This window comes from Alosa alosa, chromosome 13 (assembly GCF_017589495.1).
Source record: "Alosa alosa isolate M-15738 ecotype Scorff River chromosome 13, AALO_Geno_1.1, whole genome shotgun sequence".
NCBI lineage: Eukaryota > Metazoa > Chordata > Actinopteri > Clupeiformes > Clupeidae > Alosa > Alosa alosa.
In genome coordinates this window covers 24118793-24134207 of record NC_063201.1, presented here as the reverse complement: position 1 = coordinate 24134207, position 15415 = coordinate 24118793, and the positions used below count along the sequence as shown (strand labels likewise).

At 42.2% G+C, this 15415-nt stretch overlaps 1 protein-coding gene across 1 annotated transcript; it reads right to left on the bottom strand.

The window, feature by feature from the left end:
* Positions 1-2244: 2244 nt before the first annotated feature.
* Positions 2245-10631, bottom strand: snx10b (sorting nexin 10b). Its single transcript, XM_048261624.1, has 4 exons — positions 10028-10631; positions 9837-9937; positions 8393-8494; positions 2245-4486 (listed from the first exon to the last, which is right to left on the bottom strand). The coding sequence occupies exons 1-4, from the start codon at positions 10124-10126 to the stop codon at positions 4168-4170; spliced, it is 621 nt and encodes a 206-aa protein (XP_048117581.1). The 5' UTR covers positions 10127-10631; the 3' UTR covers positions 2245-4167.
* Between the last annotated feature and the right edge of the window lie 4784 nt (positions 10632-15415).

The following is a 15415-nucleotide window of genomic DNA, read 5'->3' as shown; positions in this document are numbered from 1 at the left end:
TGAGCTATGAGCTGCCAGATCTCCCAGTAGGGCATGTGAAAAGGCAGTTTGTGTGTGTGTGTGTGTGTGTGTGTGTGTGTGTGTGTGTGTATTTCTGTTAATGAGACATCACTATGGCATGTAGAGCAAATAGATTAAAGTCAAGATGTTAGGTGAGACCATTAATGTGTGTGTGTGTACCTCTGTATGTGCATGAGGGAGAAAACATACTACTTGGACTTGACACAATATTAAAGACATCGTAGCACGCACACACACCTACACACACACACACACACACACACACACACACACACACATACAGTACCTACACACATGCATACACATACTGTATACACACCCACACACGCACACACATTTTTTAAACCTTATATCCACAAAACCTCTCTTCTATCCACAAAACCTCTGACACAAGGTTTCAACAAATGAACAATCAGAACAGTTTTATCTGTGCTCAAAAACAAACAATGTCTTCAGATCATTCACGCAGCACTCAAAATGAAAACACTACTGAGCAGTCATTACACACTACATCACAAAAGTACATTTAGCATCTCCAAAAAAAAGATAACTCAGCACATGGATTCAGCACTGTACTGTACATTCTCTAAACATAAAGTCTTGTGAAAGGTATGCTGAAAAAGACACGTTCAATATTGTAAAGGAGAAGAAAATGACTCCAGCATACAATGTACTTATATGCCTCACTGAGTTTCTGTCATTTATTGATATGAACCTGCACTGTTCTGCAACCTTGGGACTCTGACCTGGCTCATCTTGGTTGTGTCACATCATTTGAAACAAGTGTGATCAATTTTGAGTGACTGAGTTAAACTTCTGACTATGTGCTCTCTTTGTATTATGTGTTGCCATTTGTGGTGCAAAATGTGTTTTATCTCATGAGAATGTGTTTAGAGTTCTGCAAAAAGAGTTAATGAGATCTGCAAATTGCGTTTTACTGGGTGAAAACTGTTTATGGCTTTGCCAAAAGAGTGATCGATTCAATAAATGTATTCAGGCAACTGAGCATTTGGTTCAGAGGGTTTAGTGTTTTAGCAATTGTGAAAAATAGGGGTGACACGATTTCGATTTTACAGTTTTTTCTGATTGCTTAAGCACATTTTTTGTAACTTTGGCTTTTTTTGCATAACTCTACACACAAATAGGAAAACCTTTCACCCAATCAGCAAAAGTACAAAAATCTAGTTCTCTTGCAAAAGCTAACACACATTGCTTAACTCTTCACACCTTCGTAAAAATGGTGTTTTCGTATCAAACAGTAAACACAAGCCATCACAATAGTAAGCACACAATGTGCCAACTACACACTGATGGTATGAATAAAATACACATCTGGCTTTTGCTTTCTCTGTGCACAAGGTAGACTATGTCAGTTTGAGGTCATACTTTTGTCATAGTTCTGTAAACATACAGGGATCCAAACTTCAAATATTGGTGTTTATTTACACACATCAAAACAAATACAAGTGTGTTTTTCCAAGTCAAAACACAATATAGCAATTTCACTGAGACAAAACAAATCAGTCTAAATCGGGTCGTCTCTCTCAAAATTTGTCTACATCACATGCAATGTCCTAGTCCAAGGCACCGGGGAAAATATATTCTGGAATGCTGTGTCCAGGCCTGACATGACAATATCTCCACATGATTTTTTTGCCTGTAAAAGGGCTATTTCTTTCTCTTCTTACCCTTCCTCTTCCCCCTCCTCGTCCTCTTCTTGCTTCTCCTTGCCCTCTTCCTCTAACTTCACCTCCTTGTCCTTGTCATTCTCTCCCTCTGACTTCTTCACCTCCGCATCCTCTTCCTCCTCTTCTTCCTCCTACTTCTTCACCTCCACGTCCTATTCTTCAGGCTCCTCTAATTCTTACTCTTCCCACTCTTCCTGCTCCCTCCATTGTACCCATTGTACATTACCTGTGGCTTAGTGCTTAGGCTGATTGCAAAGTGAACTAATTATCTAAAACAGTTTTTACATGAGAAAGTGTGCCAGAGAGTTGGCAAAATAGTGAAAATAATAGCCATGCATGTGTATAGATTTGCTAGGAGTGTGTTGATCATTTGGAAATTGAGTGTAAAGCATGAGTTGTGTTTACAGTTCTGCAAAAAGAGTGCTATGTAGTGAATTGTGCCTACAGTTGTGCAAAGTGTGTGTTGCAAAATTGCAAACTGAGTGCAAAGCAGTGTTTGTGCTTTTAGTTTTGCAAACTCAGTGAGTGGTTTTGCTATAAGTATTAATAGTTTTAGAAATTGTGCTTTAAGAATCACAGTTGTGTTTAAGCATTCAAAAAAAACTGTAAGCATTCCGAAAAAACTGTAAGTCGAACTTCTTGAACTTCGAACTCAAAGGTAGAATCGATGATGTAGCCACACCCCCAATGTCACATCCAGCATGCTTGCCAAGAGGCAAAACACACACACACACACACACAAACACACACACACACGTATTAAACTGCAGTGCGTCAACAATCCTCTAACTTCCTCTAATCAACCGACCGAAATCGATGCCCCTCCTGCTTCTCTGACATCACCAGTATGGAAGTATTTTGTCATTCATTCACGTCAGTTAACACTAATTTAGCAAATGAAAAGAAGATCTAGTTCCAGTCCAAAATTACTTTAAGGCATAAAATGCACATTGATAAGTGCAATATTCCATGAACACTAACCTTGTGTTTCTTTGGATCAATCAAATTATCATTCTGTGTTGTTTCATTTCATTTCACTATGTTCGTTTTACGTTCGTATTACGTATGTTTGATGTCTATTCTGTTTAGGCTATTAGCTCGCAGTTAGCCTGGGTGCCAGCCGAACTTTGTCCCGCCCACAACATTTGAGGTCGGGAAGTTCATATTTTGACTAGAACTTGAGTATGACAACGTCAGGCTAGCTCGCAGTAGGAAAAAGGGTTCAAAATAAAAAGGTATCAAACTAAAAACCTCCCGAAACAGAATTGGGTAAAATTAAAGAATGGAGAATCGTGACACCCCTAGTGAAAAACTAAAACCACAGAAATGCACATATGTCTGCACACACACACACACGCACACACAGTCAGCAGGTACACTCCCCCAGCAGTGCCCCTGCTGGTCACATATGATATCACATCCAGTTTGACGGAGGCTTCTTTTGTGTCTGGCCAGGGGTGTGTAACACTTTAAGTGCAAGATAAACAATAGCATTTGCATGTGTGTGTGTGTTTCTGTGTGTAGAGAGGGCTGTTGGTGAGTCTAATCTGACATAAAGACTACACTGCTCGTTAGTACAGATTTAGTGTGTGTGTGTGTGAGGGAGTAAATCTGCACTAATAAACCTCTCGTCGTAGTGGGTGTGTGTGTGTGTGTGTGTGTGTGTGTGTGTGTGTGTGTGTGTGTGTGAAAGAGAGAGAGAGAGAGTGAAAGAGAGAGAGAGTAAATCTGCAGAACTAAACCTCCTTTAAACCTCCTTTAGTGTGTGTGTGCGAGTGTGTGTGTGTGTTTCTCTCTTGTTCCTTGTCTCTGATGTCTCACAGTAAAGTTAAAGTGTGTGTGTGTGTGTGTGAATACAATATGTCACAGTGTATTCCCAGTTGATAGTAGCTCTCTTATGTGATAATAAAAATATGAAGCTGGGGGATACCAATAATAAAGAACGGGCATCACTCTAAAGCAGAATCCATTGGGTTTTACAGACATCACATTACATGTAAGAGGTGAACAAGGCTTTCAGGATCATTATCAGGTGTGTGTGTGGTGCAGTTGTCATAATTGTTGGAAATATGGAGTGAGATTACTTATGGAAAAAGCCCCCCATAAGCACACATCATAGTGCATAAGCAGAGTTATTGGCTCTGCGTTAGTCGGTTAAGGCACTCACTATATTCTTATACTGTAACAACTCACTGAGATTTACATCAGGCTGTGTCTGAGGTGTGTGTGTGTGTGTGTGTGTTTGTGTGTGTGTGTGTGTGTTGGCTAGTGTCAGCTGCTGTTTTGCCTCTTGACAAAGAGAGGAAGGGAGAGAGAAAGAGAGAGAGGGAGTGAGATAGAGAGAGGGAGAGAGGGAGTGAGAGAGAGAAAAAGAGAGAGGGAGAGAGAGAGAGAGAGAGGGAGAGAGGGAGTGAGAGAGAGAGAGGAAGAGTGTGTGTTGGCTCCACAGGCCCCTTGGTTACTCCACATCTGATGCACGCACTCCCGCTGGTTCTCTCTCAGATCGTCCTATCACCAGGTGGTCTTCTTTCAGGTCCTCTTCTTGCTCTTGGTGGTCTTCTCTCAGGTCCTCTTCTTGCTCTTGGTGGTCTTCTCTCAGGTCCTCCTCTTGCTCGGGCCCAAAGCGCAGCCTGGAGAGGGCGGAGCTGTGAATAGCCTGTGTCACGGTGACTCCGCCCCTTCCCTCCGCACACGCCTCCATGTGCGGCACGCTGAGCTGTGATTGGAGGAAGAGGTGCAGACAGCTGTCCGACAGCAGCAGGGGATTCAGCACCACCCTATCACACACATACAGTACATACACACACACAAACACACACACACACACACATATATATATATACACACACACACACACACACACACACACACATACATACAGGTTTTAAGTCCAAATGCATCCAAAGGCACACATTTTAAGGCTTTTATTTGGATCTCAACATCGGAAGAATTTACAGATCCAAACATTGATGGAAGGTTTACACGTTTAGACAGGTCTGATCAAACACAGTATCTGTTGTGCTATTTTTCATCCTTTCTGCACTTGTGGTTATGAGTAAACATGGCATTGTCGTCTCCAGATGAATACTTTAGCTATTATTGCGGCAATGGAGCAGTACTTTGCTCGTCATTTTGCGTGTGGCTTGCATATGGCTTGCATTTTGCTTTCCTGTGACTTGCATGTGGCTTGCACTTGGCTCCACACAGTTGCAGTCCATTGCAAGTAGAGCACCTCTTACTACCCTGCATTTTCCCTGGCAGTCTCGATGGATGCAGATGTGTTAGAGTGGTGTGGTAGTGTTTGCTACAGTCCTGCCGCCATGTTGTGTATGAGCGTGCGCACACACACACACACACACACCACTGTTGAGATCATGGGCCTCATCACTCGTCAAAAGCTTATTCAAATTTAGTAGGAGGTCCAGTCCACATTGGGAGTGTTTTCATTATCAAACGTCGAGCGCATGGCGCAACAAGGTGTTCCCTGGTTTCTTAATCAGTCATGGGTTTGTTTGGGGCGTAACATCATTTAAACCAATGAGAATGACATCTGTCATTCCCTTTAACGGTGCAAAGCGCGATGTCAAATAAATGCATCAGTATTTTGACATTCAACGGCGCATTTGAAGGAGGCTGCTTGCGAGACCGTGGGCCCTATCATGACAGTCAAAACCGCATCGTCACTCGTCAAAAGCTTATGGTTTTCGTTATCAAACGTCGAGCACATGGCGCAACAAGGTACACCTAGGTTTTTTTAATCAGTCATGGGTGTGTTTGGGTTGTATAACATCATTTAAACCAATGAGAATGACATCTGCCATTCCCTTTAACGACGCAAAGCGCAATGTCAAATAAATGCATCGGTATTTTGACATTCAACGGCGCATTTGAAGGAGGCTGCTTGCGAGACCATATGGAATAGTCATTCCACTAAACCATGCTTTACTAAAACCTAGCACAGCCTTCACGCATTTGCACTCCTCTATTATTTGAACTCATTGGCAAAGTGAAACTAACTTCACCATGGTGTCAGTCAAGACAGTTATATGCAATTACTTTCACTATTGACTGACAATGGGTTACCATCGAAAACATAGGCTGGAAAAAGCAACACTAACCCTAATATTGCTCAAATGACTGAATAAAAAAAACATTTATCCTGCAGAGGAGTTGCTTATATCTCGTGACAGTGCGTCTTCAGCTGTGCAACGTGTCTCTCGCCTCTCCCCTGATCACTTTTAACTGTCATTACCAATTTGCAAATGATATTGAATAACTACTCATCATGAGATGTACAGTATTTCGTAACAAAGGCGCAGCTACCCATTTTTTGAAGGGTATGCAACAACAAATTGCCCCCCCCCCAAAAAAAACCCACAAACAACTAAAGTAAAACAAGAAATTCTGCCAATTTGAACTTGAAGTATTGTTAAATGGTGCATTGTCAAGAGAGTCTAAACGGTTCTCATAACGTCCTTTTGCCAGCTGTTGTTAACAAAGGATAAGGCTGATCCAGCTCTAGCCTTTGTTTGCCACATTATCAGCACAATATTAAGCTATTAATATTAGGATTGTTAGGAAATGGAAACATGATGAGTTGTTGCTAGCGTGACATTTCTGTTTGCAGTTTGCCATTAAAAGTTCAGTATGAGCATGGTAGCCACCTAGCTATCTTAATGGAATAGGTTATGTTTCAATCAGCATATGCTTAGCAAACGCTAGTTAGTCTGTTAACATGAATATTTGCAAGCCTCAAAACACAGACGTCACACTTTAAATCCTACCTGTTTCTTTTCACCATCCACTTATTTAACTACTGTCGCATCCCTTGGCATGCCATCTCATTTTCTCTCTATCTTTTTTATTTTTTAGCCCCGACATCTTTTTTTTTTTGCTGTATCCATCTTTTTCCATAGATCGAAAACTCACTACTGCGTACCTACTCACTCTCAGCCAGACGGCGCCCCCCTCCCTTTTCTATGTCAAAATTCTATGATGGAATCTTATAAGATAGGGCGCCTACTCTAGCCTGTTAGTCCTCTAAAATGTTATTTAACATTGAGGAAATGCAGAAATCATTTAGAAACGTACAACAGTAGCTACATATAGAATATACCAAATATATTATTATTTATTTTTTATTTTTTTCCCATCGCTTTGTCGCCCCCACGGTGCTGCGCCCCTATGCGCCGCATATAGCGCATACCCACTTTTTCACTGCTTCGTAATATCTTTATTCAAATTATGTTTCCCATTGTAATCGTGCAAGTTGCATGGATGTGCGCTGGTGTGCGTTCATGAATGATAGAAGGATGGTGCGTGCACCCGCCAATATGGCTGTTGACAATGCCCTGGAATTAAAATAACATAAACAACTCGCCATTGACTTCTGACCAGGTGTACAATAGCGATTTTTAGACAATGCTCTAAGCCACTCCCTAAGTTGTTAATTGCCACACCCCTGGGCGCATTGTTTAAAAAATAAACATGCAAAATAAGGAATTAAAGTTTGCACCGGGTGGAAAACGAGTTTCACGCCATGCGCCAAGGTGCAAAATACAGCCCTGTATGGAATAGTCATTCCACTAAACCATGCTTTACTAAAAACCTAGCATAGCCTTCATGCATTTGCACTCGTCTATTATTTGAACTCATTGGCAAAGTGAAACTAACTTCACCATGGTGTCAGTCAATGAGTCAGTCAATGAGTCAGTCAGTTATATGCAGTAGCTAAGTTACTTTCACTATTTACTGACAATGGGTTACCATCGAAAACATAGGCTGGAAAAAGCAACACTTACCCTAATATTGCTCAAATGACTGAATAAAACATCCTGCAGAGGAGTTGCATATATCTCGTGACAGTGCGTCTTTAGCTGTGCTCCATACTGTACCTGTCTCTCGCCTCTCCCCTAATCACTTTTAACCGTCATTACCAATTTGCAAATGATGGTGAATAACTACTCATCATGAGATGTACTTCATAGTATCTTTATCATAATTATCTTTCCCATTGTAATAGTGCAATTTGTAATGTTTTGCATGGACGTGCGCTGGTGTGCGTTGATGGATGATAGAAGGATAGTGCGTTGTGCACCCGCCAACATGGCTGTTGACATTGCGCTCTTAAAATAACATATTTAACAACTCGCCATACACTTCTGACCAGGTTTCTCTTGGTCAGTGGCGTAATGCGTTTTAGGTGGTGTACAATAGCGATTTTTAGACAATACGCTTGGTCACTCTAAGTTGTTAATTGCCACACCCCTGGGCACATTGTTTAAAAAATAAACGTGCAAAATAAGGAATTAAACTTTGCACCGTGTGGAAAACTAGTTTTACGCCATGTGCAAGGGTGCAAAATACAGCCCGAGAGCTTGGAACAGTAGAGCTGCTCCAGCTCCCAGTGTAGGGCTGCCACCTAGTGGTCAACGTGAGACATGACCAGACCAGTCCTGTGCTGGTTAGAACTGGGTTTTGTATGTTGTGCTGTCCTGTCTGTGTTGTGCTGTTCTGTGTTCTGTGTGTTCTGTTGTGCTGTGCTGTGCTGTGCTGTGCTGTGCTGTGTTGTGTTGTGTTGTGTTGCTGCTGCAGGCCCTCCATGCATGTGTTGACTTGTGTTGTGGTGTGTGTGTGTGTGTGTGTGTGTGTGTGTGTGTGTGTGTGTTTGTGTGGAGACTCACGTCTGTAGGAACTGCTGCAGGCCCTTCATGCGTGTGTTTATCTGCTGTCCGTTATTCAAACTGAAAAAGGGGTTCTTTGGAGGTAACTGAGGAAGATTTACACTGGACAAACACACACACACACACACACACACACACACACAAACACACACACAAACACACACACACACACACACATTATATTTACAGTATATTCATTCATTCAGCAGACACTTTTATCCAAAGCGGCTTACAGAATGAGGAATAACATTCAAGAGTGGTACATTATAGTGACTTACAGCACTAGTGTGTTATAGTGATGCTCTAGAGTGACTTACAGCACTAGTGTGTTATAGTGATGTTCTAGAGTGACTTACAGCAGTAATGTGTTATGGAGTGATGTTCTAGAGTTCTTCAATTTCCCCTTGGGGATCAATAAAGTATCTATCTATCTATCTATCTATCTATCTATCTATCTATCTATCTATCTATCTATCTATCTATCTATCTATCCATCTATCTATTTATCTATCTAGAGTGACTTACAGCACTAGTGTGTTATAGTGATGTTCTAGAGTGACTTACAGCAGTAATGTGTTGAGGAGTGATGTTCTAGAGTGACTTACAGCACTAGTGTGTAATGGAGTGATATTCTAGAGCAGAATATCACTCCATGGTTCCCAAACTTTTTTTTCCCGCGTACCACCACCTACATCCTGACTCGGCTTACGTACCCACACCATCAAACACATAAAATTAAAAATGTAACACATTCTATTGACGCATTCCAGGCATCATAATTAGCCGCCATACATGATAACCAATAACAAAATCAAAATGCCTATGAGCTCTGAAAAAACACTGAAAAAACAGGATGGAGAACAACATTATGAAACACAAAGAACAAAGAGAACATATGCTTAAGATTTAAAAAATAATAATTTTTAACACCTTTCTGACATTGCCCTTTTCATCTCGCGTAGTGGAAGCTCACATACCACAGTTTGGGAATCTAGAGTGACTTACAGCAGTAGTGTGTTATAGAGTGATATTCTAGAGTGACATACAGCAGTAGTGTGTTATAGAGTGATATTCTAGAGTGACATACAGCAGTAGTGTTATAGAGTGATATTCTAGAGTGACTTACAGCAGTAGTGTGTTATAGAGTGATATTCTAGAGTGACCTACAGCAGTAGTGTGTTATAGAGTGATATTCTAGAGTGACATCCAGCAGTAGTGTTATAGAGTGATATTCTAGAGTGACTTATAGCAGTAGTGTGTTATAGAGTGATATTCTAGAGTGACTTACAGCAGTAGTGTTATAGTGATATTTTAGAGTGACTTACAGCAGTAGTGTTATAGAGTGATATTCAAGAGTGACTTACAGCAGTAGTGTTATAGAGGGATATTTTAGAGTGACTTACAACAGTTATGTGTTATGGAGTGATATTCTAGAGTGACTTACAGCAGTAGTGTGTTCTCCTGGAGTTTCTGTCTGAGCCAAACAAACTCGCTAAATCTCCTCCTCACACACGAGCTCTTCCTGTTAAACGCCAAGCTGTTGGTCTAAAGGAATGAAACACACACTTAAGCTTCTCCACGACAGGCTGTTGCTCACATAAAGTGTGTGTGTGTGTGCGTGCATCTTAAACTTACGTGTATACAGATCTCATAGTCCATGTAAGCGTGCCAGAAGTCCTCTTTGCAGATGCGAGGGTCCCGAACCCAAACGCTGATGAACTCCTTCTCCCCCATAGAGCACCTGAGTCTGACAAACGAGTGTGTGAGAAGGCTGTTGTGTGTGTGTGTGTGTGTGTGTGTGTGTGTGTGTGTACAGTGTGTGATAGGAGCAGCAAGTGTGTGAGCTGAGCGAGGGTGTGTTGTTCTGAACGCTGAATGCTGTCTCTGATTGGGGAAGTGTTCATTTCCACTGGAGTTTACGACTTTATGACAGAGCGGACAGTCCCGTGACTCAACACACCTCAGCTCACACACTCACACACACCACAGACACACACTAGCACACACTATATAGACACACTGAGACACACACACTGCAGACACACTGTATATAGACACACTAACACACACTGCGTAGACACACACTGCGTAGACACACAAACTGCAGAATCACACTGGACCCTCTCAGGGTTTTTTAGAACACTGACTATACCTCAAGCACTGTTGAGTAGTGCTAGCGGCAAGGCTTTGAACTGGTTCACAGAACGAAAAACGAAAACCAGAAACTTTTGATGTTTTGCTAGGAACAGAAACGAAACCACAAACTTTACATTTTATGTTCCGGAACAGAATTGTTTATCTAAAATAATGGTAACCGGTTAATACGGTTATTTTTTTCGTTCTTTGACAAGATTTCTGTGCAATATGACTTGGTGAGGTTGACTTTCGGTTGTACACTCATCGGGAGAAATGTAATGGAGAAGCTTGCCGCCAGCTGTACAGGCAGAATCTTTTGTCATTTCCCTCTGGGCCCTGACAGGGTTTTGGGCATTTGTTTATACGTTAAATATTCACAATGGCAGCTATGTACACACACCATTGTGGTTTTGTATTGTCTGATGACATAAAAGAGACAAAAATGCATTGGGCCCTGACCAGGTTTGGTCAATTGATGTTCACAATGGCAGCTATGTAGCCATATTTCAGTTATTTGCACAGATTTAGCTATGTGAGTTGCATAGGCTTTTGGATGGATGCTTCTGTAATGCTTTGTGGTTTTGTATTGTTTGATGACATAAGAGTGCACAAATTGAGCCCTGACCAAGTGTGTTCAGTTGTTTGCCAATAAACAACTTGGCAGACATTTTCCTTAATTCATGTATAATACTAAAAAAAAATGTAGGCATGTCAGAATTACAGTTATGCCGCTTAAAAGTCCTAATGATCAGCCTACTTTTTGTATGTCCTGCAGCTGACATGGAACGTTATTAACCGGTTTGGGAACTTTATTTTTTTGTTCTAACCAGAGGACCTGCACCTGACAGTTGTGTGTGTGTGTGTGTCTGTCTAACACAGAAGACCTGCACCTGACAGGTGTGTATGTGTCTGTCTGTCTAACCCAGAAGGCCTGCACCTGACTGGAGGGGTTTACAAGGTCATGTCAGGGGCATGTGTGTGTGTGTGTGAGTCAGCAACACACACACACACACACCTGTCACACTTGCAAACAAAGCAAACACACTTGCATATCAGAAAGCGAAAGGACACAACGTGTGTGTGGGGGATAAATGGTCCTGTGGTCACTTCTCTCTCTCTCTCTCTGAGGCTGTGAAGGCCTTTAGTGTAAGGATTGGCCCTGTGGTCACTTCTCTCTCTGAGGCTGTGAAGGCCTTTAGGCGGGGATCACATTAGCCAGCGGCAAGCACCAGGTTTCCTATGGTTCTCTATGGTTCGGCAGTGGAACGGAGGCAACACTGGCGTACCGCTAGTGTTGAACAAGCTGAGCATTGAACTTGGTTCAACTTTCAAAGCACAACGCGAGCGAGCGAGATAAAACTTATTATGGTCTGAGCGTGGTACCGTTACGTTTGCCGCTGCCTGATGTGATCCCCACCTTAGTGTAAGGATTGGCCCTGTGGTCACTTCTCTCTCTGAGGCTGTGAAGGCCTTTAGTGCTTACAGACTCTGCACTGTGTGCTGTTACATACATACTTACAGCACACTGCCCCCAATACACAGCACATTGTCTCATGAGGAAGCTTCTCCAACACACATATTGCACACTGCCCTCTCCCCACATACACAGCACACTATCCCATCTCCCCTGTCATCCCCCCAAAACACACACCAAGACCCCTGGCAGTTGGGTTAGCCCCTTGAGCCGTGGATCTGCCCAAGGTTTCTTCCTTGGTAAGGGAGTTTTTCCTTGCCCCTGTTGCTCTTGGGTGCTCCTTGTTGGTGCCCCCCCAATCCCAATCCTCCCCTACCTTTCTTATGCAGCCCTTGCCACTTAATCTACTAAATCCCTCTTCTACTCCACTTTTTACCCCCCCCCCCCCCCCATAAATGCACAAATAGGCTGACACCAGACAGAATTTCACTGCATTTCTTACTTCCAGTAACTATATGCATGTGACAATAAACTTCCTTGTATCCTTGTATCCTTGTTAGGGGGGACAGGGGTCCTTCTGCACTGTTATGGGGGACAGGGGTCACTCTGCACTGTGTGCTGTTAGGGGGGACAGGGGTCACTCTGCACTGTGTGCTGTTAGGGGGGACAGGGGTCACTCTGCACTGTTAGGGGGGACATGGGGCAGTCGTCTGTGCGATGCGGCTGGAGAGTGGAGATTGCAGTCGGTTTGTTAGGAGTCCCAGAAGTGTGGGAGGTTTCCAGAAGGATAATATTGTTAGTGAGCCTCTCAGTGAGACCCTCTGAGAGCTGACGGTGTGTGTGAGCTGGTCTCTTGCACACTGACATTTAAACAGAAGACTCTTCTGTGCACTGCAATACACCACACAGGTGGCTTGTTCATATTGGTCATACAGTTGCTTCGACTTTACGCTATTTACCCATGTAATAAACAAGTAACATCATTGATTGTGTTATATGATCAAGTACTTATATATTATACTTATATTGAGTGTTATAATGATCAAGTACTTGATGGGCAATTCCACGGAAAATTGACTTTTTGTCACATCCATAACGCCAGTGAAATGCCTTGGCATTTGTATGATGTGAATGATAACTTTCATTTTTTGTGCATTTTTTCTCATTTACATTCTTCAGCCAAAAATATCAAAAGCTCAAATTTCATGTAATCATTCACATCATACCATACCATCACATTTTACTGGCGTTATGGATGTTACCAAAAATGTAATTTTCCATGGAATTGCCCTGATATTAATACCAGGAATGGATATGTTTTACCCATGTAATAAACAAGTAACATCATTGATTGTGTTATATGATCAAGTACTTATATATTATACTTATATTGAGTGTTATAATGATCAATTACTTGATATTAATACCAGGAATGGATATGCTTTACTCTGTATATGGTTGGTTTGGATCAGTGAACGCCAGAGCTGAGAACAGCTGTGGCAATAGACCCTTTCAACTGCAGAAACAAACATGTGCGCTCCTCAGCACAGAAAACAACACTGAGCTAATGTTCACTTGGAAACAAACAAAAACTAAAAGTAAAAAAGTATGTTTTAAAGTCGCCATTAGAGCATTATGCTACAGTCTGATTTATTTTACTTTCAAAGTATCTGCGTTGGTTTTGAACGTTTTCAACCGGAAAACCCCCTTGGAACAGTTTGAAAGTGTGGACCATTAGAACTGTGTCTGTGGAACCCACAGTAGACAGAAGATTGTAGTCATAGGGATGGAACATGGAACCCTGTCTATAGAACCCACAGGGGAGTCAGACTGTTGTCATAGGGATGGAACATGGAACCCTGTCTATAGAACCCACAGGGGAGTCAGACTGTTGTCATAGGGATGGAACATGGAACCCTGTCTAACCCACAGGGGAGTCAGACTGTTGTCATAGGGATGAAACATGGAACCCCGCCTATAGAACACACAGGGGAGTCAGACCAAAGATTCTATAGTCAACCGACTCTGGTCAGACTGTTGTCATAGAGTGTCCCAGTGACGCCACTTCCATTTGCCTCCATGGGACCTATCTTTCAAAATATTTTGAACGCCAGTCTATGGCGAAAAAGAAATGATTTTCTGGTCCCGGTTGACTTGTGCCTTGAATTACCCATATGATGTTTGTCAATTTTAAAGAGAATTTTTCATGTAAAGACATTTGCAGTTTGTTTCGTAACTATTGAATTACAACATTGTGAAAGATCGTAATTCCCACGACTACAAACCCATCAGTCGCGCTAGTGACGTTAGCTCATTCACAGCCACACTAGATTGTACAAGCATACCAGCAACAGGTCTTAATTGGGCTTTCCTTGCCGATGAAAATACCATGAGTCAGAGGATTAAACACATCAGGTAAGTTGTATTCGTCCATAGACTGTACATTAGATACTGTTAAGTGATATTGCAGGCAGCAAGATGCAACTGTTAACTAGCATAACAGCTAATCTTATCGTTAATTACTTTGGTGACGTACATCGTTCGAGACGAGAGATGTAGTCCACTGAGCGGATTCGCACAAAACCAACATAACTTTTGAAGTCTATCGAACAAGGCAGAGCCGTCTGGCTCTGGTCATAGGGATGGAACATGGAACCCTGTCTATAGAACACACAGGGGAGTCAGACTGTTATCATAGGGATGGAACATGGAACCCTGTCTGTAGAACACTGAAGAAATGTGAAGTAGAGAATGCAAAAGAGTTTTATTCATGAATGAATTTTTATTCAGGGGTCTTTTCTGAGCTTAGAGCCAGAGGGGAGAATACTTCATATGACACTCACACACACACACACCCCTGGACATCTTAATGTCCATGGTGGAGCAGTACTAGTGTTTGGGGTAACAGCAGGTCTGCCTTTGAAACAGCAGTTAGAGACAGTTGAAAGGTCTGGGCACCAATGAGCGCACACACACACACACACACACACACACACACACACACACACACCACAAAATGCTAGAAACTTTCAGGAACACAGTCATGGTTTCAAAACTAATAGACATATGGGAAGTGAAACCTATCCACAGCACAACAAACACACACATACACACACACACACACACACACACACACACACACACACACACAGCATTTAATGCCAACGGGCCTTTTCCACAGCCAGAGGCACCTTCTAACGCACACACACACACACACACAGAGATGTCTGTTTCACAGACAGGGGAAACACTCTTTCAGAGGTTCCATACACACATGGAAGAATATCTTTGGATTTACAATGAAAGGCTACTACACCCCCCCACCCCAAAACAAAACTCTGATTAGAACACACATATGTCTGATAGCACCATGAGGTAAAACACATACATACACACACACACACACAACTACGCACACACACACACACAAAACTACAGAGCTAAAGGGAGTCTTAAAGCTTAAATACTGGTTG

Excerpts from the sequence above, each read along its gene's own strand:
- snx10b (XM_048261624.1), bottom strand. The coding sequence starts at position 10,126 with ATGGGGGAGAAGGAGTTCATCAGCGTTTGGGTTCGGGACCCTCGCATC. Across the intron at positions 9,938-10,027 it reads ACTATGAGATCTGTATACAC|ACCAACAGCTTGGCGTTTAA; the intron begins GTAAGTTTAAGA and ends TCATTCCTTTAG. Across the intron at positions 8,495-9,836 it reads CAGGAGAACACACTACTGCT|TGTAAATCTTCCTCAGTTAC; the intron begins GTAAGTCACTCT and ends GTGTTTGTCCAG.